Source organism: Alligator sinensis, unplaced genomic scaffold (assembly GCF_000455745.1).
Source record: "Alligator sinensis unplaced genomic scaffold, ASM45574v1 scaffold181_1, whole genome shotgun sequence".
Lineage (NCBI taxonomy): Eukaryota > Metazoa > Chordata > Crocodylia > Alligatoridae > Alligator > Alligator sinensis.
The window spans coordinates 463,714-489,324 of NW_005842022.1; the positions used below are offsets into that span (position 1 = coordinate 463,714).

General features: G+C 42.8%; 1 protein-coding gene across 1 annotated transcript in view; it reads right to left on the minus strand.

Moving 5' to 3' along the window:
- NEK10 (NIMA related kinase 10) overlaps nt 1-25,611 on the minus strand; it is a 189,868-nt gene that overhangs the window by 9,692 nt on the left and 154,565 nt on the right. Inside the window, exons 32-36 of the mRNA XM_006022187.2 lie at nt 12,362-12,462; nt 8,812-8,922; nt 2,921-3,029; nt 1,371-1,423; nt 1,220-1,275 (exon numbers count right to left, since the gene is read on the minus strand). Coding sequence (XP_006022249.1) covers nt 1,220-1,275; nt 1,371-1,423; nt 2,921-3,029; nt 8,812-8,922; nt 12,362-12,462 — 430 coding nt within the window. The remainder of the gene's footprint in view (nt 1-1,219; nt 1,276-1,370; nt 1,424-2,920; nt 3,030-8,811; nt 8,923-12,361; nt 12,463-25,611) is intronic.

Consider the following 25,611-nt stretch of genomic DNA (forward strand, 5'->3'; position numbering starts at 1 on the left):
TCTAGCCTTCACAGCTGCAAAAAACCCCTTGAAAACATGACATGTATATAGCCTAGAGGCGTAAAAGAAAAGCTAAGACCAATCTTTAATTTTTAAAACTTCATAATTTGGGAGTAGGGGGGTGGGGAGGGGTGCTGATTAATGGTTTAATATTTTGCTGCTGGCAATAGCATAATTTTTGTCTTTGGAAATCCAAGTTTTTTAAAGGCAAATAATGAGACACTTTTGAAAAAAGTATCCTGTACAAAAAACTAAATAAGAAGACTAACATTTAAAATCTGAGAGTCTGGAGTAAATCATCAGCTAAGTCCTTTAAGCAAAAATGACCTGATTTTTAGACATTCTTAGCAGCTGAAAATACTATTTAAATAGTAGCAGGTGCTGCCGGTGTGCAGAAAATAAAGTTGCTGGTATGGAAATCAAGTTATTTTGATTTAAAGCATCTAAGTATGGATTTGGGAATCTAGTGTTTGGCTCCCAGGACTGAAAATATTGCTTACTTCTAATAAGTGAAACAGATTTTTAGGCAAGATCTGGAGAAGCAAAATTGAACTATTTTTTCTGAAAGGAAACTTACATTATTAAATATCTGGTGAAGGTGATTTAAGACAGGACTTGTAAACAGAACTAGAAATACCAGGTTTATGTTTCGAGATACTATGCTTTGTGTAATGTTTGAATGAATAATCCTCTTTATATGAATTAACTGTTGTTTGAGAAAGAGATGCTGATCACAGTGATAAGGTACTTACCTGTTTTCAAAAATCTTTACTTCAGTTGCCTCTCTCCTTGTGTGTTAGCACCTACATTTCCTCTTTTTTGTTTTGCATCTAATCATTATACTGATTATGCTTGTTTTAGTCTTGGAGCTCTGAGCAGTGGGGTATTATGAAAAAACAAAGTCCCATCAAAATGATTATAATAGATGTGCCTTTTCTTTTAACTTAGTTTTTATATGGAAAAAATAGTAAGAGAAAATTGCTACCAGGCATGCAGCATTCTTTTGTCTGAGCAAAGAATACAGCACCTGTGGCCAAAACAAAGACTGGCTAAAATGTCCTAAATAAGTTTTCCCCAACTATACCCATGTGCCATAAAATCATGTGCTTCGTTAAAAACTGAAAGAGAAAACTCCAGTTAGGAAACAGAACCAAATGCCTCATTTATCTAGCACTTTATAATTCACCTTTTCATGTCGAAATTGAATGCTATAGCTCACCTGTTAGAAATGAAACTATAATAGCCACTTTCTTCCAGAACCTCTTCAATCGCTGTCTACAGGTAGAAAACATTCATTTTAGTAAAAATGAATACTTTAGTTAAAAATAACAGAACACAATTGTTCATAAATAATGTTTAAAAATATTGACCTGCATTTGTTCATATGTCATTCCTTCCGTCACGTCAAAAGTGCCAGGAAAGCCTACAAACAAATATCAAGTAATGTGAAACCACTGAATCTGAGGCTTACATGGTCTTCCTCAGAGTTTCTTAGCAATCACAGCAGACCCAGAACAATAACACAGCAGCTTGGTAACAACAAAAATTGGTAATCTTTTTTCTACATTGATCACAACAATTATGTATAGCCTTAGCAAAGGACCTTCTTATGGCTTGATAGAACACCAGGAAATATGGTACATGGATGTGATGAGATCACATGGTAAAAAATGGTCTTGTCCAATTCAGAAAACAAATATTGATTTTTATTTCTTTTTAATTTGGAACAACATAAAAAGGCATGCTGTTTTTCTGCCTTACTCATAATGCCAAATAAATAGTGCCCACAGCCAGCAGGAAACGCTGAGGACAAAAGTACTTCTTGCAAGTTAAGAGTGCCAGAAATTACAGATATTGAACATCTGATCAATTTGCATGGCTGTCCAGAGAAACAAAACAAAAGCACAGATTTAAAGTGATTGCTTGGAACTGGCTTTTTATTTGGATGTCACCCCTGACACTGTGTAACTTTTTATTTTTGTATTATGTTGTAAATTGATGTGCCTGTTTTTAACCCAACAGCTGCAGTAAGGAAGTGCTGCAGGTTCTCTGACCCTTATATTCTAGGCTTACCATTTTAAATTTTCTTTTGGCCTCTCCCCTTTTAATTGCAGCCATAACATTACTTTCCCCCCCGGAGAATGGAAACGAAATTACTGATGTTCCAAAAAGTAGATGAAGTGTGGCTTGATCATTTTCAGTAAAACCTAAAAGCAGCACCTCTGTTCTGTATTGCAGCTGAGGATGGAGAGCAGGAACTGGGTCTTGTACTGAGAAACCACAGGTGGCACTTTCACATGGTTCCCAGTTTAGCTGCACTCAGTGCTTGGTGGCTGCAACTGAGGATGGAGTCCATAATTTGTAGCACTGGTAAATGTCAGCACAAATCAGATTTGATTATAACCATGTTTGAAAAGCACATATGTTTGCAAGCCTTTGTATATACAGTATTGGATCACGTCTGGTTTCCTTCCATTTTCCTTTCTAACTCTTTAAGGTCTTACCCAGTCAGGCAATTAAATCTAGTCTAACCACTTTAAAGCATGATCTAATAATGGCTCCTTTTAGCACTGTGTTTAAATACAGTTTTACTTGTTTACAAGCCATGAACTAGGCTAGATAAGCCTAAGTGGAAGATTTTTTAACATAAATAATAGGCACAGAGCTCCCATTGCCTCTTAGTTTGATTAGGCAAAAAAATGCCATTTGTGCTTTTGAAAATATCCCCCACAAATCAAGACTTATGTTTTGTTAAATAGGCCTGATCCATAGTGACAAAACATACCTGAAATGACCATGTTTTTTAAATGAGTTCAGTTAATAATTGCCAGCAGTCAGGTCCTTAAGTCAGCTACCACTATCATCACCACATCTCTTAATCAAAAAGTATAGAGTAGACTGTAGACTTTGTTTTCCTTACCTTTTCTATCATCGGGGGCCAATATATTTCCCCCTGGGGAGTGAAGTAGCAAATGGCAATCAGCTGTAAAGAAGCTAGGCTCAATCAATTCAGGAGAACCCTGGAGCAGCTGGGGGGAAAAAAGGCGGAAACTACTGAACTCATTTTCACCAAAAACTTGTGCACATCCCTGTATTCCCAAGCACAGAGTGAGAAGTTAAATGGCATTTCAACACATTTTAAATGAATGAAGAACTGGCCAAATCAGTCATAAATACTGCACCTTTTTCCCTTCAGAGGCATTTATCAAGCACTGCAGGTAGTCAAACTGTACCCAGTATAAACCACACAGTTCTCTGCTACACGTGAAAGAAATATAAACTGCAAATTTCTATGAAGAAAAGAAGGAGAAAAGCGAGCTCTCAGAACCAGGAGAAGAATTGTCAGTGGCTGAGTTTTCAAAACTGGATGCCTAAAGTAAGACTCCCCAATCCATATTTATGTGGCTTGATTTTCAATCAGTGAGAACTCAGCACTTTTGATTACAGCTGAGTGCTCACAGCATTTGAAAACTAAAAATGTATCTAGTTATTTGAGTGCTGCCTGCCTGGGTATGGATGTAAGAGCCTAACTGTTAAGCACCTTGTCTTGGAAGCATCAGTCACTATAAAATGGCACTGTAGCATGGGCAACTGGTGCCTACCAAGTCTAGTGGGGCACCAGATTGCTGATGGGAGGGGCATCCCTCAGAGGCCGATCACTGACCGGGAGAAGGGAGGGAGGGGGGTCCTCTGGCGGCCGGTCACTGAGCCTGGAACCACCAGCAGCAAAACCGGCAAACCCAGAAGTGAACTTCCACTGGCACTTCCAGTTTCACAGCTGGAGCTTCCAGGAGGTGCACAGCCAATCTCAGGGGGTGCATGTACACACACGTGCACCGCCATGCATTACAGTATCAGTTCTGTAGTGATGGAGGGAAGGAGTTTATGGTAGTGTACTCTGCAGTATCTCCAGAATGAAAAATATTTCTCATTCAACATTAAAATTATATATAAATAATAAATAGAATAAAATAGAGTTTTTAAGTGGCAAAAACTGGAAAAGACTTAGGTGGCATTTATGGGTCCTTTACTCCACCCACTAATGCAGGAATCTATCTGATGCACTGTTTTTCTAACCTGATGATCTGCTCACTCTAATTTAAATATTTCAAGAAACAGAGCATCCACAGTTTCCTTTTCCAAATGATGGCACAATCCAATCTCATTGTCTGAAAACTTCTTCCAATGCTCAGTCTATATTTTCTTTTACAGTAAAAGCTGTGTTATCCGGCACTTTACCATCCAGAAAGCTCTATTAACCAGCATGCTGATCAATGAAACCGGAAGTCCCACCATGGCACTTCTAGTTTCGTCAAGTCCCACTTCGTCAACTTTGAACCATGGCCCAGGGCAAAGCAGCCTGCGTGAGGCCCCTCTCCCTGTCCCCCAGCACACTGATGCCAGGGAGTGAAAGCCCTGGTGCACTGGATGCAGTGGGAGGGGCGGCAGCCTGAACAGGCAAAGACACCTCTCAGATAACCAGCATATTTAATTAACCGGCACTCACCATCCCCCATGGATGCCGGATAACACAGCTTTTACTGTACTTAGTTTCTATTTACTCTAAATTATAGGAAGTGATCAGAAACTGCTTTAAACCTGTAACAGAACAGATATTCAGTGCACATAAACCAGTTTGAAAATGACTAAAACTGGTTTGAGATAAACCTGGTTGAATGTAGTATCAGACTTGACTGATTTGGGTCAAACCAGTTTATGCAATGTCTGTCCTAGATCCCTTGCTGGTTTAAGTTAAATCAGAGTCCCCCAGCATCCCGGCATGCTGTCTGGGCTGGGCGAGGCTCTCTGCTTCACAGCAGGGCTGGCCCCTCCCCTCTGCTCCCTGGCTGCAGCTCTAGCAGAGACTTGCAACGTCCCCCCGGTCTGCAGCTCTGGCAGAGACTTGCAAGCCACAGCAGGGTCTGCCTGGCTTTCCATGCGCCCCCCGCCCCACCACCACTTGCTGCTTAAGCAGAGATCCCTTCCTCTTCTCTCCCATAGCATAGACTGTAGCCAGTATGTGGTACACTAGCTAATGCTGTGTAAGGCAGATAGGACAGTGTCTGCTTAGGGCTTTTTGGAGCTAATCAGCAGCTCAACTGGTAATGTCCCTGCATTCCTTCCTTTGAAAAATGCTGTTTAAGAAGAGCTTGAACTAAGAGGCTTTGTTTTCTGATGGGGTGTTAAATGCTGATAGCAAAGCTGATAAATGCTCTGTTATCAAGCAAGGGTCAGAACTCCTCCTTATAATCACAGCATCCTGCTGAGGCATGGCAATGCCCCCTCAGCACAGCCCTGTGGAAGGGAAGGGAGGGCTGCTTTAGCGCCCCCTGGCTTCTAGCCTGAGCCACTGCAGACATGTGCCAGCATTTTTTCAGTCCAGAGGGGATGTCTGAGCAATTACAAAGTGATTTAGCTTAGCCAGGTTAGACTAACCTGCAAAGATTGAATCAATTCAGGCTCAGGCTTTTTGAATGTCTGTCCCTAGCCTAGGAGGTTATTGGTGTGGAAGAGACCTCACAAGGGTGTGACGGCCAGAACCAGAGGGATTAATAAGCAATAAATATGTGCTTCTTGAAGGCATTTGGTATTTTTGCCTAACAGGTAATATTAGCTAATATAAAGCTAGTAAGTTCGTAACCCACAAATGTAACTTGTCTGTCATAAGTTTAACTAAAGTGATAAAACTAACTGTTTGTATTAATCGTGGAACTGACTGGGCCCCAAAGGTGAAGCTGTAGCTGCAATATTAGCTGACCTAATGCTTTTTGCTCAGGGTTCAGCCTTGACAATACTGAAAAACTGGATCCAACCGCCTGGCACACCCAAGACATTCCAGGAAAGCACGTCCCAAGAAAGCATATTCAGAGAAACCTAAAACGGTTGGGCTTAGTAATGTTAATTTCAAACCTCAAGATGCTGCATTGTAATTTGCTTATTGGATAAACCTGAGTCTGGGTAGTAACCTTTTATGATAATTTTTAAAACCTTTCAATCCCATAGGGTAACAGCTATAGGGCAAGATTGTGAGTGGCTCTAAAGCCAACAGATTAGCATAAGACTAAGTATAAAAAGCGCATGCGTCAGGTGACCAGCAGGAAGGAGGGAACAGAAAGGTCATTGCTGTTCCAAGCCTGGACTCCGGACTCCCAGTGTGAGTGAGGATCGGATCCTAATCAAGGGACCTTCCCTGGTAATCCCTCCGACAGCGTCAATCGGGGACACCTGACTTCACTGGAATCACTTGGCGTGCACCTGGCATCGAGGGACTATTGGTAAGTTGCCAACCTATGGCTGTCTGTTGTTTTAAACAGCCCAGTGGCTGATACCCTCACAGTGCCCAGTTGGCCTGTGACAAAATTGATCCATCTATCTGTTGTTATTATTTACTATTAGCTCTTTAATATTGCATTATCTGCTTATCGCATTTATCTTTCTGTTACCTGTTGTGTATGTAAGCTATAATAAATTTGCTTTTGCTTCACCCTTCCCAACTTTGCCTCCTCAATCCGAAACTGAACCAAACAGCCCAGGGGCTGATACCTTTGCAGTGCCCAGTTGGCCTGCGATAGAATTGATACACTCATAGTGCCCAGCTGGTCTGTGACACAAGGGCATCTAGTCTAGTCCCCTACTCAAAGAAGAATTGTCCCCAACTAAAGCATCCCAGCCAAATGTCTGTCTAATCTGCTCTTTAACATTTTCAGGGATGGAGATTCCATAACTTCCATAGCTAGTCTGTTCCAATGCTTGACAGCCTCATAGTCAAAATATTCCTCCTAATCTGCAAACTAATTTTTTTTCTGTTGCAGTTTAAACCCACCACCATCCCCTAAAATCACCTCTCAGGTATTTGAAGACTGTTGTCAAATCCCCTCACTCTTCTCTTCTCCACACTAAATAACCCTAACTCTTTCAGCCTTTCCTCATAGGTCTTGCTTCCCAAGCCTCTAATTATTTTTGTTGCTCTCTGCTTGACTCTTTCCAATCTTTGCACAGACTTCTTGAGGTGTGAGGACCAAAAATGGACACAGTACTCCAGGGGAGGGCTTACCAGTGCTGAGTAGAGTAGAAGAGTCACTTCCCTTGATTTGCTAGTGACACTCATTAATATAATCCAGCACACTGTTGGCTTTCTTTTACAACTAAAACACACTGTTGGCTCATATTCAGTTTATGGTCTAGTGTCATCCCCAGGTACTTCTCTGCAATACTGCAACCTAGCCAGTCATTACCCAGTCTGTATTTGTGCATTGTTTGAAGACAATGCAGCAATAACTTAAATCTGAACTCTATATATTGTGACAAATTGCTGTATTAGCCATACTGGAAGCCAATACCTTTTTTACATTGACCTTTTATGTGTTTTACGTTACTAGTAGAGCTAATGACTACAGTGTCATTAGATGAAAAGTTGAGTTGCCTGTAGGACAAACTGCTGCATCTTTGCAGCATCCCAAAGAACCTGTGCAAATGCTATTTTTGAGTTGCTCTGAGGAGGCCAGTCCTCTTATGAGACTTTGAAGAAAAATGTTCTGAAGACTCCAGGGTATGGAACTGCAAGCTCGCCAGGTAAAGCATATTCCTTAGTGGAACATGTCCAAGATAACACTTGAAAAATTGTGTGCTGGACTCTGGATCTTAAGGTGCTTGCAAGCCTGCAGTAGTTTTAAAGTGATGACACTGACGTATTACTGACAGATTAGTCAACAATGAGTCAGGGCAATCTAGTTTTGAAGAGCATTGGGCAGCTTCAGTGCTTTTTATAGGTTCATGCTTTGGATAGGAAGAAGTTGTTCCAAAACACCAAAAATGTTAGCAGGCTAAAAATAATTTAACTGGAGCTCACATATCACTACTTCCTTTTAAACAGAAAGAAAAGCTAACTTTTTGCATTAATTAACTAGAGTAACAATTTGATGTTAGGACCAAATAAGAAAAGGTTAAATGATAAAAAAAAACAACAACACAGACAATCCCATACTGTGCTTTGAAACAGTTCTTGGTAAGTATGTGAATAAAATCATATGCATATTTACATTAATAGAACCACATTTCTGAGAATATTGACCTAGGCAAGTATTTGTATTAGAAAAATGAATAAGCATAATTTTTCCTGTAAGAATTATGCCTAGAACTGAAAGAAAAAAGAGTCCATGTCATATTTGTATAAATTATATCAGTATCATCATGTTATATTATAAAATATTATTAAAGACATTTTTGAAAACTTCTCCATTGCTGTTTTGATCTCATGCTGTTTTGTTTTTAAATCCCTGCCTACCTCTATTCTGATCTGATCCATGAAAGGAAACAGAAGTTCTCTGATCTCTGATGAGGTAAATTTTATGTTTTGTTGATTAACAGCTGGCTGGCTTTTCCCATTTACAATGTATGTACCAATGATCAAAGGCAAAACTTAAAACCAAACTGCATCAACTGTATATCTAATAAACCTTTGAATTTTCTAAATAAAGGGAGGCTACAGAATGTTTCTAAATATTCTCCAAAGAACTAGAAATTTGTGCTCAAAGTTCCTAGTGCTAAATAAAAACAGCTTAAGTAGACTCATTTAAGAATAATGATAAAACATAAATCATTTTAAAAACTATGAATATGCTCAAGATTTTTAATATAGGTTTACAGAATCTGATGCTTATTTTCTTTAATAAAATATAAGATGAACAGGAAAAATACAGACAATTGAAAACTTATTAACCTTTAGATAGGTTCTCCTCCCCATCAATGGCATAATGCAAATACAGAAAAAGATGAAGCCCATGATGAGCAGTCAATCTTAGAATACTTCACCTTTTTAATTTCTGATTTCAAGTTGCAAGGATTGCTCTGTTGGCTGAAGAGGGATTTCTTGAATCTTTCAATGACTCTTCTTTTCAAATTGCAGTGCAAAGCCGGAGGAAGCTGAAAGAGATAGTGAAACAGCTGTTACCACAGCTCAGCTTTAATTCCTATACACATCTCATTTTCCATAGTGGCACTATTCAAAGTGGTGATTATATTGGTGTTGAAGGGCTACTATGTTTAATAGAAAGAAAAAAAGTACAGAATGTAAAGTGATTGCATACTGATATCTACTCTTCTGTTGACCAATCCTATTAGCGTGGGAATATGGATTTCAGCTCACTGTGATGGGGTAGCTGCTTCCCCTGGACAAAGCATAGATAGAGATGGCCTCATTGGGATTAAACAGTTGCAAAAATCTTAGGAAAATCAGATGAAGAGGAGGACTTGCTCTGTTTGGTATCCTGAATTTGCTTGATTGAAATCGGTGAAATTATACGAGGATGGAGGGCCTAATCCAATGCAAAATGAAAACAAGCCTGCAATGGGTACCTTTCTGAAGGCCCAAATGTGCTTCATATGAACAAGTGTGCCATAACCTAGCCTTTCTGTTGTAAGCTGTATGACCCAATTTACTTGTCTGTAAAGCACCTAGGAAACTTTTACTTTGCATACATACAAAAAAAATATTTGATGTTCCTGTGCTTCAAATGCATTCCTTCTGTTTCTATTTGGTGTAAAAGGGGAAAAAGAGCAGAAATATATTCCATTAGGTATAAAAGAAGGAACTTCTGAATTCTCTTCCTTATAAAGGATGAAATCTTTTTCTGTTTGAGTTTTTAAATCATTTTTATGCCTCAATTGCTAGCAAGCCCTACTGTCAGGACAGTTCTTCTTATTCATATCTGTCATAATTTCAGTGTTATAGCCTCCTATAACACATATTACACTTTGGGTTTGATTTTCTACTGCCTTTACTTATATAATCATATGCACCGGTAGACAGTGTTTGGAAAACTCTGATTTGGTAGCATTTTACATACACTTTGTAATCACTATGCATTGATATAAAAGCACAGGGTAAGAATCAGGTTCCTTGTTTCAAAACTGAATCAGACTGAAATGTCATAGATGGATGCCCTATAATACTTCATAGATTAATATGAAGAAATGCCCATCTTAAAGAAACAACATTTTGTCTATACAAGAAAGCCTGGGCTATTGTGGACCAGTATCTCAGTCACTGCCACACAAGCTAGTAAGAAGTCCCTTTCCCCCCTCACATTGTTGTTACACTGCAGTAAACCAGAAAGCCTCTGCTGGTTTTACTGGTGTTATTCCTGATTTATCTTAATGAACCTGGGTGCATCTATATGTGCGATTAACATGCAGCAATAAACTCCAGCTGCAGTTTATTGCTCCTGAGCACCACGTTTGAACGTGCACCCAGGACCACAGCCTGCTGAGCTGGGTTAGAGTTGCACTGGCTGGCAGGGGTCCCAGGGGGTTAGCCTGCTTCAGGCAGCCCACACACTGAAGCACCCTCGTGCCCCAGCCAGCCCTGTAAGTGTCTACATGTGTGTTGCTGTGCAGTAAATAACTCCACCATAGGATAGTACTTGTAAATACAAGTACTATCCTATGGTGGAGTTTATTAGTTTATTGAGGCGTAATAGGGCCACACATGTAGACACTAAGATGTTTACTGTGGAGCTAATTAGTCAGCTCCACAGTAAACATCTCATGTACATGCTCCCACTGAGATCATAATCGGATCCCAAATATGAAGAGCTTCAGTAGAACCAGGTGCATGCAAGCTTTCTGTTGAGACACATGTAGCTCTTTTTTCACTTAGAAAATATCTTGCACCTGTTGTGTTGTAAGGCAATCAGTCACTGAATTCTCCTAACCCTATAAGTAAGTACAAGCAAATGATGCTGTATGAGCTAATCACAGCTACCTGGATATATTGGGGGCTTTCTGAAATACAGGGGGTAAAGGATGAGTCAGCTGCATTTAAAAATAACGAGTTGTCTCAGCTGCTGGGATTTGATTCTAGCTTCTATTTTCATGAAATCAGATGTCAGATCAGTGAAAATAAGGCTGGGGTTTTACATAATGCTTTTTAAAAAGCTTGCTCTTACATTATTTTTTTCACAGATCAGACTGAGACCTGTTTCCATGGAAACAAGATTGGAAAGGCTGCTGGCAGCCCAGAACCAACAGTAAGATATTTTCTCTTGTAAACTTCAGTTTCCGTTTGTCAGCTGAGGTCTGCAATTGAGAATTTTAAGAACTAGCAACATGTTTTAAGTTTGCTCTACTTCTTATTTGCAGGAAAACAAACAAAAATTGGGAGTCTCAAAGAGACTAGTTATAAGTATGGAGCCTTGCTTCTCTAGGGCCCTATTTTGCATTCAGCCCACGTGGAAAGGCATCAAAGTTCATCTGTGGGCTATCTGAAGTGAGTGTGATGGGTACAGCTCACTACTCTCAGTTATCAGGTATAACAGGGACCTACAGTAACCACAATGGACACAAATTAATGTGGCCATCTGAGAACAAGAGGCCTGGATCTTCATACGCACAGAGACTGAAACACTCTTCACCTCAGGAGGTGCACCCTGAGCTATAGGGCAGAGCACTCTGGCAAGCTCTCTGTTATTAAAGTAAATCAATTCATTTTATAAAAAAATAATGAGATACTTCTTTGGCCACAAGAATTTTCCTCCATTGACAGATCTAATGACTTCAAGGATGTGAAATAAGTTAACAAGTCCTATTACGTCAGATATACATAAATTCAGTTTGGCTGTTCAGCTTTAAAAGGAAATTGCATCAAATTATCTCAGCAATCTGCTAGCTCCCATGGTGATAAACACCTCTTGCCAAATATAAACTGTTAATTTTGGAAGGTAATATGACTTTTATTTAAAATTAGAAATTTTAAGCATATCTAACGTATGGTAGCTATCTTCCTGGAGAGCAAAACTATTTGTTACAATTGCAGTAACGACAGCACACTCAAGGTTCTGACTAGTTCTAGTTTTACTTTAGTGTCACTTTAAAATGACAACTTTTACTATTTAACTTACTCTTTACTTCTCTAATAAGCATTAAATCTGAACAGAAACTGTATTTATGTTTCAATACATTTAAGCTAACTAATGCACTAGGAACTGCATTACCCTGTCAGAAACCGTAGGAAAGTAATATGAACACTGAGAGAATAAAAGCACTTTATGAATTCTTTGAGTCAGTATTTTATATTAAGTTATTTGAAACAGCAATATGAATATTGCTGATATGACAAAATGTTATAAAAAGGAACAACTATAACCCATTTTCTCAGGTAAGCCAGTGTATTTTTTAATATAGCTTCATTATTACCATCTTCTATATACTAATATTCAAGGTTATTTTTTATTTAAATTAAACACTTTTAAACATCACATCATCTGTAAAAATATCAAGTTCTGTTCACTCCACATTACCACCATATTGACAACAGCAAACAACTAGAAAAGATGGAGTGTTGTGAAGCAGCAGCAGTGCATACCTGAGTGATGAAGATAATTTTGTGCAGCTGAATTAGAATCTGCTGAATAGGGTCACTGATCTGACGCACCTTCCTTTGTGACACAGCAATTCCTGCAGATGCTGTAGAAGATAATGCTACAATCAGAAGGGAGAGCCCATTTTGTTTCTTTTTCAGCACATATTAGTTTTGTGCACTGATTATTAAAAATACAGCTTGTGTGTGATATCTAGACAACAAATTCCTGTGCTTTTTAATCTCTGCTTTGCTTTTCCAATACTATTCCAGTTTGATCTTACTTCCGATGATACAAAAAGATGAACAGTTAATATGAAAATTTTACAATATTGGTAATCTTGTTATTAATATATTCTGGAAGCAAAATCCCTTGGTTTTGCTACATCTTCTTTGCTACATTCAAATGAAATTCTTCTTATTTGGGTGAAAGGGAGGAAGAAATGTATTTTACTACTCAGAAAAGTCTTATCAACTTTACATAAAGGATAACTTTAAAACATTATAAACACATTTCTGTCATTTTAAATGTGACTAACTTTCTGTTATTTTGTATACATATTAACATATGCCCCTTTGCTTTCAAAAAATTTGTTGCAGTTAGCTAAATCTCTTTTTCCTTAAAGCATGCTATAACGTCTTATGTAAATAGTTTGGAAATAGCCTTTTCACAGAATAGCTTTGCTCCCACCTATAGTAACCATGGCTAGGGACAGACATTCAAAAAGCCTGAGCCTGAATTGATTCAATCTTTGCAGGTTAGTCTAACCTGGCTAGGGTGAACTGTTTTGTAACTGGACAGACATTTTCTCTGAACTGAGGAAATTCAGGCACATGCCTGCAGTGGCCCAGGCTAGAAGCCAGTGGGCGCTAGATCAGCCCTCCCTTCCCTTCCATAGTGCTGAACTGAGGGGGCCAGGCCCCAGCAGGACTCTCTGATTTGGGTGGTCTGCCTGCACCATCCCAAGCTTTTCCCTAGCTTGCTGCTCAAAGGGTGGGAATGCTGCCAGATCTCAGCCCCGGGCTAGAACTCTGAGGCAAGGGGGTGTATGCAATGCATGCATCTGTTGATGATACGGAGCTTTTCAATCTCCCTCCCTGCTTCTTTTTACTGTCTGCAGCAAACTGACAGGCGAGTAAGCCAGCAGGGAGCTGATAACAGTGTTTATTACGGTTGTGCAAAGCTTTGGTAGCCAATTTGATTCAGAGGAGATTCAGCCCGATTCAGTGGTTGAATCTCCGAATCTGGATTGAATTGAAAGACCAATTAAAAGGTCTGAATTGAATTGGAAACCTCCAAATTGATTCAGAAAAGACTTGGCGCTGCTTTGCAGATTTTGCCATGGACTAAACAGGCAGCAGACCTCACCAGGCCGGACACAGCTTTCTCCGGCTCGTAAGTCTGTTATGGTGGGTGAAGGGAGGAGGGAAGGGGTGTGGGGGAGGGAGGGATTGGGGCTGGGACAAGCTGCCCAACCAGGGTGGGGGGACATGGGATGTGGGTGCAGCAGTGCTGGAAGTGGGGACTATGCCCTGATGCCGCTTACCCAGCTGGGGGTTGGGGGGTGTGATGCAGGTGCGGCTCACTCCGGGCAGAAGGGGGCAAGTGACATCAGGGCATAGCCCCCACTCTCAGCACTGCTGTGCCCGCATTCAGTGCCCCCCCCCCAAGCCCTGACTGGGCATGATGCCTCTTTCCTCCTTCCACCCAGAGTGAGCCAAGCCTGCATGTTGTGCCCTCTCCCCCCCTGGCTGAGTAAGCAGCAACAGGGCATAGGCCCTGCTCCCAGCACTGCCACGCCTGCATCCTCCAATTGCTCCCTCCCCCATGCCCCTTCCCTTCCCCCTCCGCCCACCACAAGAGACTTACCAGCTGGATGCACCTGTGTCCAGCGTGGTGAGGACTGTTGCCTGTTTAGTCAATGGCTAAATCTCCAAAACAGTGTCGAATCTTCAGATCTGATTTGGCCAAATTGAATCAGGACAGTGATTCGAATCTCCAAATCAAATCACTGTCCCTCCAAATTGGTCAAATCCAAATCCGAAGCAAATACTTGCCACTTCACACAGGCCTAATGTTTATCACCTCATCAGCCAAACAATAGCCTCTCTCCATTAGTTGAAACTCTTCTTAGACAGCTTACTGGCTGACCTGTTGATTAGCTCCAAACAGCCCTAATCGGTCACTTTTCTGTCTGCTTGTCCCAGTGAAATTGGAGACACTCACATACAGAGACACCTCTCAGCATTAGCTAGCATACCACAAGCCTAGGGTCCATGGGGCTGGGATCTGTGCTGTAGGAGATAAGAGAGAGGGAAGGGGGGGAACCCTGCTTGTCCAGCAAGCAGTGGGGTGGGGGAGAGTAGGGCAGGGGGAAGCCAGGCAGACCCTGCTGTGCCTGCAAGTCTCTGCCAGAGCTCTATCCAGGGAGCAGAGGGGAGGGGCCAGTTCTGCTATGGTGCAAAGAGCCCTGCCCAGTCCAGAGAGCATGCCAGGATGCTGGGGGTGTCTGGATTATCTTAAACCAGCAAGGGGTCTGGAACAGACATTGCATAAACTGTTTTGAACCAAATCAGTCAAATCTGATACTACAATCAACCAGGTTTATCTCAAACGAGTTTCAGCCATTTTCAAGCTGGTTTATGTGCACCAAATGTCTGTTCCATTACAGGTTTTAAACAAGTTTCTGATCATGTAAACCGATTTATGTGTAATGTCTATACCTAGCCCATATGTTAATTTGTAACATCTGGTTCTAAGTGTAGCAGAATCAACTTTTGAGAACCCTCCCATGAGAATGGAAGAGAGACCCAAGAATCTCCCCATGCTGTCCCCTTCCCTTTCTAACTCAAAGAAAAAGAGTAACTACCCCTTGTCAGAATTTCCTTTTCCTACCAGATATGCAAAAAATTGATTAAGAAAAAGATATTCTTTGTGATCTAAAGAATAACATTCTAGTAAGCATATTAATAAACTGCTAGCATATATCACACATACCATATTTACTCAAATACAAGACAAGGTTTTTTCCCTCAATCAGGATGGGAGGGAAAGCCCCTCTCAACTTATATTTGCATACAAGAAAATCTCCTTAATGACACTGTCTATAACTAAATTGCTGCCAAAAGGAGTAGGTGCTCAGTAAAGGAAACCAATTATGAATTTGATTAAATGCCGCCAGCACTGAGTATGACTATAAAAATCAGCCCATATTGGGCAAACATACTGATGGAAACCTAGCACAAGAATAGGTTAGTGTAGTCCATCTGAATAAGATATATGGTAGTGCTCATTGGGTGCTGCCCCCCTCAGTGCCAACTCTTCTTAAAGTCATGGTGAGCCACTACACTGAATACATTACAACTTCCTCTTAACTCACAGCTGAGCTGTGCCTTTCTTTCACATTTCCAGTAAGTGGAAATAATTCTTCACAAGCCTTAAATGTCCAGCAAACATCATCAAACAGGTCCCCAAACAGTTCACCCAGAACCCCTTTGTCACCCTCTCTCTCAACCTGCGATATATGTGTGGTCTCCACCTATGTAAGGTAGAGCAGGACCAGGCTACCCTGTGCCTCATCTGCATATCAATTTTTTGAGGATCCCAGGACTCATGACAAGAACACCTGGTTCCAGTCATGAGTGGGGGGGCTAATTGGTACATGGATCCTTTGTGGGGGGGTATCTGGAGTACACACACATACTGAACAGGGCCTTGAAATGCTGGTGACTTTGCTGAGGCCCAGTCCAATGAGTTATATGGTAATTCATAAACCTTTTGGCTTTGGATTAATACCATGCAGTTTGTACTATATATACATAGTTTGTATATAGTTTGTAGGTACAAAAATGCTGCTTAAAAGTGTGTTTATGGAATACCTGTGCTAAAACTTGCAATAGTTTAACAAAAAAAAAGGTAAAATGCATCAATTCTGGATGACCTAATTCATTTACATACAAATTACTACAGGTATGTTTATTTCAAAGTCAGTGTACTCAAATCTGCCTCTTACTTCCATGTGCTCAGGGATAGCAGGGTCTGGCAGTAAGAAGGGTGGAAAGGGGCTGCAGGGGGAATAAACTGGAGGGGGAGACAGCAAGGAGGCTACCTCACACCCACATTTATTTTCCTTGCTGTCGCACCAGAAGAGGGACAAATTCAAGGCAGACCTCCAATAATTAGATTCTGTACCTAGGAATTTATAACAAATTTATAAATTTTCCATATATAGAATCTAATGATTGGTGAGCCATCTTATATTTGAGTAAATAAGGTAGTATGAAGAAAAATAGATCCTCAGCAAAATTTAATGTTATAAAGCAGCCCTTCCTGCCAGTTCCCACAACCCAAAATGAGTTAATGCAATGTTACAGTATAGCTTTCACACCTGGAAACTTGGGAATTTAAAAGGTATGATCTGTGTCAAGCAAATTTCAGTCTCCTGGCATATATATGCTATGCTATTTATACTCTGTGGCCATGTCTACATGAGACTCTTTACTGTGCAGTAGCGTAGTTTACTGCAAAGTAAGCATGTGCGTCTACACGTGTACATCTTTACTGCACAGTAAACCTCACTAATTATGAGTAAATTTGCTATCTACAAATGCAAGTAGCAAATTTACTTTTGATTAATAACAGCACAGTAGCGCTTGTGTAGACACCTGACTGGGAGCAAATCTGCTCCTGGTCAGCCGGCCACCAAGGAGAAGGAAATTATTCCCTGCCCCTGGGAGCTGCCTGCTGCTGGGGCAGGATCTGCCAAAGGAGCCTGGGCAGAGACTATGGCTCCCTGCCCCAGCAGCAGGGAGCTCCAAGACCCCCATTCTGAGATCACAATTGAGGTGCAGAGGCTGAGAGATCCTTATCTCCTAGCCCCTGCTTTACCATCATGATCAGGGAGTGGGGGGTTCCGAGACCCTTATATCCCAGCGCCAGCTCCACAGTCATGGAACCAACACTGGGAGATAAGGATCTCCTAGTGCCAGCCCCACGACCACTGATCTGGTGCAGGGAGATAAGGGCCTCCCAGGCTGAGTACTGTGATCTCGGAGCTCGACTTGGGAGATAAAGATCTCCCAGGGCCAGCTGCACTGATGTGGAGCTGGCTCTGCGCAATAAGGGTCTCCCAGTGCCAATCCCACAACCACAGAGCTGATGCTAGGAAAGGATCTCCCAGTGCCAGCCCCACAGTCATGGAGTTGGTGCTGGGAGTTCCCTGCTGGTGGGGACTCCCAGCTGATCATGAAGCTGGGTGGGGAAACAGGCTAGAGAGCCTGTTCCCCTCTGAGCAACGTGAGTATGGAGCTGGGTGGGGAACAGGATGGGGAGCTTAGTCATGGAGCTGAGCAGGGAACAGGCTCCACACCATAACTGTGGGGCAGGGGCTGGGAACTATCCTGATCAGGGGCAGGTTCCAGCCTCATGCCCTGATTGGGTGATAGAGGCACAGCGCTTGGAAAGAACTGCAGGGGTGAGGTAGGTCCCAGCCCCCTGCCCTAATCTGCTGGTGGGGCAGCCAGCAGTGAACTAGCTGCTAGATGCCCCACCAGTGGATCGGGGCAGGGGGCTAGGACCTGCCCCTCCCCTGCAGCTCTTTCCAAGTCCCCTGCCCCTGACCAGGGAGCCAGAGCCAGGAACTCCCTGCTGCTGGGGCAGGGGGACATTGTCTGTGCCCTGGCAACAGGCAGGCCCTGGCAACAGGGTGTAATGTCCCACCCTCAACCAGAAGACAAATATTTCCTGGCCTGGTACTCCTGCCAGCCCCTGGGTTAGCACCCAAGGGAAGCCTAGAGCTCCCCCTGATGCTGGCAGGGGCCCAATGCAAGGTCGCAGGAAGCAGGAGCAGTTTGCTGCCAATCTGCTCTTGCTTCCCTACATGTTCAGATGCTTGCCCAGGAGTGTTTACTCTCAAGTATTTTGCTCATGAGTAAACTGATCCCAGATCAAATTCATGTGTCGATGCGCCCGGTATGTATGTGTATGCATATATAGGACATATATTTATGCATATTCAATGTACACATCTAGACATAAATGCATGCCTTTATAATGCATGCATTGCAGCAGCCACATGTTAGAAGCATAGACACACTTGTGGAGAAGGAGGTCCCGTGACAAGCTAGATAAGGTGGTAAGAATTAAAAGCTGGAGAGCACAGCCAAAAATTAATAAATAAGTGCATAACTGTCAAAATGGTTATGTTAAAGTCTAAGTAAGTGCTGAATTTTAGAATGATAAGTATATTTCAGCAATGCTTTTGGCACATTTGCATGGTGATGGGGTATTTCATGGCAATATGTTAACTTAATGCCATATTGAATTTAGAGGTTGTTGCCGTAGAATTTGATTCCATTAAGCCAATTCTCAATCTTTTTAGACTCAGAAAGTGCCAGCTCTTAGCTTTTGTGCTCATGTTTTGATTACACAAAAATAACAGAGCAAGTCTTCTCCTGCAAATAACTCAAAAAGGTTAGAATGTTTGTGACTCTATGGAGTCCTATTTGAAATTTCTGGGTTTATCTTCTGAATCACGAATGAGTGCTTGCATACCTAATAGTGTGTGGTACCCTGCAGCATCATTAAAAAGATCTCATGGCACCCTGGTTGAGAATCTGCATTAAGCTCTACTTCATGGAGAACCAACAATGTCTCTGTCTTGAGTTAGTTTATATTTATAACCAAATCCTTTATGTTATTGCTGGAGGGAAAGGAACATGTTTCCACACTTAACTCAGCTACCATTAAAAAAAGCCCAATGAAGATAACAACCAGTGTTGCCTGATGCAAACTCAGTCAGCTCCTATGTATATCTTCCACTTAGTGCTGCCATTTTGTAGGTTATTCGGGGGGAGGGTGTGGGGGGAGGAGGAGAGGGGGAGTAACTCATTTTCTTTTGTTTTTGCATTGTCAATTTTTGCTTGTTGCTTATGTATTTTAAGTTATGCTGTAACTTATGAGCAGCTTGTCATTGAGCACTTTATTAATAATATTGAGCACTTTATTAATAATATTGTAATTTTCTATGGATTTAGTTTCATAGGTTTGCTCTGTTTCATTGGGTGTGTGTAGATGAAATGGGGGCCCTAAATTGAAGCAGTGGGTTTTTAAAAACTGCTTCAGTTTAGGGCTGATTAAAACCCCGTGTCATGCACACACCCTGCTGACTTACCTGCCTCTCTGGCAGGGAGGGGAAGGAGAGCTGCTGGCTGGCAGAGCAGTCCCTGAGCTGCAGGGGGAGGCTGGTGCTTCTCTCCATGGCAGCGGTGGCCCCTGCCCACAGGCACCCTGCTCAGGCAGTCCCAGGGGGCACTGCAGCTGTGGAGGGAAGCACCGGGCCCCCGCACAGCTCAGGCAGGCAGGCAGTCCTGGGGGGGACAGAGGGAAATAAAAAAAAATTTAAAAATCAGGCTCACTGCTTTTCTTGGGTGGAGCCTGCTTTCCTGGGCTGCTGCCAGGCTGCCTGCAGGGCTTCCTGCAGAGCCTCTGAGCTGCACGGATCCTGGTGCTTCACTCCATGGCTGTAGGGGCAGGGAAACAAAAAACCCCAAAAGGGGGTTTTCCCAAGTCATTGAAGGTGCATTACATTGCTGAATTTCCTACAGCAACTGGAATTAATGCACAATACACCAGCCGTGGCATGAAAACATCGACACCATTAAAATGGAGCAAAAGCATTTAGCCTGCTTTAAAGTGTCGTGCACACACGCCTCTCATTTTGTCAACACATGGCCGTGGTGTTTAACTATAGCTGATTCATACAAATAGAGCTATATTCACTTATTGATGCACAAGGACAACTGGCTATAAAAACCTTTTCAAACTTTCAAATACTGCACTAGTGGAATATTGATTAAAAAAAGGCGAATATACATGATACAGACGATACACATGTATCTGTGTGTGTATGTGTATATATATATATATATATATGTGTGTGTGTGTGTGTGTGTGTGTGTGTGTGTGTGTGTATCATTGGCCAAGTACAGGAGTTAGGTATCTACCAGAAGAATCGCTGTTCTCCCAGTAGAAACTATGATTGTACAAGCTTTCAATTTTTCCTAGGGGAAATATGTCCCTTCCAGGAGAAAGATCTTCAGAGCAGTGTGGGGCAAGGTGGGAGCATTTTGCTACACTGGCAAGTATAGGTGAAGGGTAGGGGGCGTATGGGGGGGGCATATGCCCCCCCTTGAGATGGGCCCTCACTGGCTAGTGAGTGGGAGTGCTGAGTGAAGCACCAGCTGGTGATTGGCATTGGCCGGCACTGAGAAGCATTGGCAGCACTGAGAGAAGCGCCTGTGAAATATGAATTTTCATTTCCACCTGGGAGAAATTTTACAATCTTTGCATTCTCCTATGCTTGAAGAAGGGCAGATGTACCTGAAAGCTGGCAAATAAATAAATTTTTTTTTGCAAATATCTAGTTGGTTTAATAAAAGATATCACCTCCAGCAAGAGTTCTGATTCCTTTTGCCTGTAGACCACCATGGCTACAACCTGCATCCAAAAAATATACTAGACAGACATAGGAAGCAAAATGGAAGAGAGAGTTATGCTTTCTGCTTCTACACTTCCAACGTTATTCTTGTGCCCTTGTGTAGTTTGTTAAAATGATATTTCATCAGGAGTGTGCTGTAGTTTCCCTACTTGTCTGATATTTTTTTCCGTTGATTCCTATGAGGTAAATGCCTAAACCTCCTTAATATTTGTCCTGTAAGAAGAACATTTCATATTGTTCCCTTGTCCTGAAACAGAAAATCTGCATTTACTAGATAAAAAATAACTTAAAGATCCTTTATAATTTGCTCCCTCACATCTGCAATGAAATATCTGATTAGCCATAGACAGCTTGATAACAAATAGCCAATTCAATACATTCTAAAATTAACTAGTATTAGTTAGGAAGATACTAGGGAGATTATATTAAATCCAGGTTTATGGACTATACAGTAAGAAGTTGACTATGCTTCATTAATTAAAGAGTCATATGCACCTACCAATTGAACCAAAAAGGCATAATAATTGGCTTGTGCTCCAGGGAAAAATATTAATTTAAAATTTAGGGATCAGTAGAAAAAATACTGCTGACCAAGCTTTAGATTATTTTAAAGCAATAAAGCCTGCAAGTATATATCAGGTATTCTGCAAACTAAAATTATTGAGTCACAGAGAACATTATTGATTTAATATATAGCAATTAAAATATATTACAGGGCCTGATTCTCATTTATTTAAGGGCCTTTTATGTTGCCAGAGTAGAAGGCAGGAACTTTAATGTAAATCAGATCCAGGTTCTTTAATTCTTATATTGTAAAGCAATTACAGTGTATTTACTAGGGGTGTGAAAAGCGGACAGTATTTGATTTGGATTTGGATTTGGCCCTATTCGGGGGATAGTGATTTGATTCGCTGATTTGGATCACTGTCCTAATTCTATCTGGCCAAATCTGAATTGGAAGATTCAATTCTGATTCAGAGGATCATAGATTCGGCCATAGACACAGCTTTATATCATTTTTCTACATACCTTGAGGTACTAGGCGTGGCTTGTGAATGCTGAGATGGTAGGGCAGATGGTGCATCCCATGGGAGTTTTTGGGGGGGGAAGGTCCCCTGCACACTCAGCAGTGGACCCGGAAGCCCCCAGAGACCCAGGAGGCACCAGTCACTGAGCCAGGGGTGGGGTGGTCCCCCACATGCTCCACAGCAGACCTGGAAGTGGACTGGAAGTACTTCTGGTCCACTTCCAGGTCTGCCACCAAGTGCGCGGGGGACCCCACCCCATGCTCCTATGGGATGCTCCATTTGCCCCAGCATCTCAGCATTCACAAGCCACACCCGGTACCTTGAGATACATAAAGAAAACATATAAAGCTGTGTCAATGGCCGAATTGTCGAATCTCTCCAAATCTATTCAGAGGCTTCTGATTTGATTTGGAGAGGTTAATGGGTCTCCTGATTTGGTTTGAATTCAGAGATTCAGCCCCCCAAATTGGGCCGAATCTCCCCCGAGTAAAATCAGTAATTGAAGCTTTGCACAGTCCTAGTATTTACTCAATTAGAAGACAAGGTTTCCCCACAATTTAACATGGGGGGGGGGAAGCCCCTCATCTTACAATTCAGCCCAATAAGCAGTGGGGGGGCCAGGCAGCTTCTATGGTCCTGGACTCAACTCTGGGTTGGGGCCTAGGCTGGAGCCTGCACCACTTCTCTCCCCTTCCCCCACTGCTGCATTTACCTTTGCTCCGTGCTGGCCCCATGGCAGCAGTGCTGGCTCTGTGCTACTGCTATGGGGCTAGACTGGAGCCATACTCTATGCCCCATGCTGCAGCAGGGACCTAGCCTGCCAGCAAAGGTAGGGGAGGAGGGTTAAGGGGCAGGCAGGTGGGAAAGACTTCGGGGGTGGTGAGATGAAAGGAAGGAAGGGGGGTGGGGACCTTAGGCAGTGGGGCAGAAGTGGAGTGGAGGAGAGAAAAGGGGAAGGGGGAATTTAGGTAGCCTGAGGCTACATGGGGTGAGGGGGCAGGTGCAATGGAAGGTAGGCGCAATGGAAGATAAGTGGGGGGAGGGACAGGCAGCAGGGGACAAGCTGCCTGCCTTTCTCATTGCCTGTCCCCTACCACCTGTCCCCCATCACCCACCATGGCCTGCCTCATTACTGCCCCCCGCTGCCTGCCCTACCACATGCACGCCATCTGCCTCCCCCACTGTCTGTCCACTAATGCTTGCCACATTACTGCCTCCCTCATCACCTTTCTCCCCACCATCTGCAGTAGTAGGGAGGGACAAATTTAAGATGATCCTCTAATAATTTGATGCCACATGGAAAATTACAATAAACATACATTTTCCATGTGTAGAATCTAATTATTGTGTGTGTGTGGGGGGGTGTCCTCTTACATTTAGAATTGCCTTGCATTTGTGCAAATACAGTAATTTATTATTTTTAAGATTTTCTAATGCTGCATATTTAAAAGTTATATACATTATCATGTTTAGAGCTTAAGTGAAAGCCTTAGTTATCAGCAAATTGTCTGTATGGATCCACACTCTCAGAAGATCAGCCAATAAACATTGGAGGAAAGCTAGTTAAGATTACATAACTGCTTTCTCAAATTGGACATCTGGTCTGGAAGCCAATTCAAGAGCATAAATATATGTATAGAACTCTGGGCAGTTGACTTTCTAGTGTGTTTTAGAGGCTAACTTAGGTATGTATTCTATATTTTTTCATCCCCTCATATTTTACCATAGAAAAATAAGACTAGAAGGCAGTGTGACAAAGTGGGGTCCCTGACTAGCCACAGGGCTAGTCTCCCCACCTGCCTCTGGGCACACCACCCACCTGTCTCTCCTGCTATGCCTTGATGGAACATAACTGAGTGTTAATTAGGCAGGAGGCTGCCCATTGTACACCCCAATATTGGGGAGGCTATCCACAGCTCCGTTCCACCCCTACACTGCAGCCCAAGCCTTGCAGATGGTATCTCAGGCAGTTGGCTCAACCGTCCCCTTTGCCCATTAGCTGTGGCCCCAGTCATGGGACCTTCGGCTTCCATATAAGCCCTGGCCCCATCTCAGGCCAGCCAGGGGCCCTTCGGCTTCCATATAAGCCCTGGCCCCATCTCAGGCCAGCCGGGACCCTGAGCTTCTTTGCTCATCATGGGCATTCCTCACGGTGGGTCCCTGGCCCTTTTGACCCTTCCGGTCCCGGTCCCAGCATTGACCAGTTGAGTTCCTTGGTTGGGTTTACAACTCCTGCCTGCACTTAGGGATCGGGGTCCCCCGTTTCTGGCTTAGGTGCTCCTGGAAGAGTGCCTTCCTCCACTCCTCCAGCAGGTCACTCCTCCAGCAGGCTCAGTAGCCTCCAGAAGCTTAACTGGCCTACCCTGCTCCTATGGAATATGGCCCACCTGAAGGTGAGGGCTGGGGTTAAGGCATCCCTACTCACCTTTCACCAGGGTGATAACTGGCCTGGCATTTCCTGGGGGCTCCCGCACCACTGAGAGCCCCATCAGGCCACCGATTCCATGCAGGGTGCAGTTTTAGGTCATATCCAGGACCAGAAGCCTCCAAATCATCCCCTACAGCTCCTGCCCTTACCTTCAGGATGTTGCATGCAGCCAGGCAATGTTACTGCCTGGCCTGCCAATGCCAGCAGTGAACTGCCCTGTTTATATAGGCAACCAGGGATCTAACCAGGGGTCCCCACTCGCCATCCCCACCACCGAGACCACTGCAGCCACCTGCAGATGGTCCCTGCTCAGCCTGCCCTCGCCTCCGACATCACTGTGGCAGCCTGTATGTGCCACTTGCCACCACCACTGTCGCCACCTGTGGGTGTTCACCATGCCCCTCCCCTCCCCCAGCCTCCAGTGCCACGCATCGTTCATGGATAAGCTCACAACAGAGCTATCATCGTGATCTGAATCTTGACCTGTTGAATATTCCTGTTGCCTCCCTTATTACTGGGCGGGGTTGGTTGATAATGACATTGTAGTGATGTCTTGAGACCAACCATATCTAAGTGAATGTATAGAAAACTGACAGTTCATACAGAATATACACAGATTTATTTTTGAAGACTAAGAAGCTTTTCCCTTGTCCTACATGAAGGCCATCCTTTTTTTAAAAACCACCAACCATCACAAAAAGAATAAAGATGGTTTCAATGCCGCAGAGGACAGAAAACCCCACAGTTTCCGGATGCTCTTTTCTCATTGGAGCAGACTTTACAGCTTGATCTTGGGGACAAGGAACCTGTCACAACCTCAGAGCTTCCAACATCACCTAAGACAGCAGTGGGGCCAGCACTTAGGGAAGAGCCTCAGTCCAGCAGTTTTTGTAGTTGGACATCTTCCATACAACTTGTTTCTCTGGGATAGACAACTGGGAATAGCACACAGAAGTAGGAGAAAGGACAAGGTTTAAATCAACAGCCTTCTGGAGCATGAGATTGGGTTATGGGCACACTTTTTTTTCCTTGGAAAGATAGCAATTAACTAATTACAGAGAAACACAGATATTGCTGAAGCTGATTCTCAACACTGATGCTTGCCTCTGTGCTGAGTTGAAAATAATGATGATTTCCAGATGTTTAGTTGGAAGAAAAGGATGTTAAGGAATTGCTGTAAGTAACTGATGCTGATTATCTAGCCTACTTTCAAATGGCAATTTCCCTGCCGCCCCCCCCCCCCCCCCCCATCACTATTCTGAGCATTCTTTTCTAGCAGGATGAATCCAATTATATGATGCT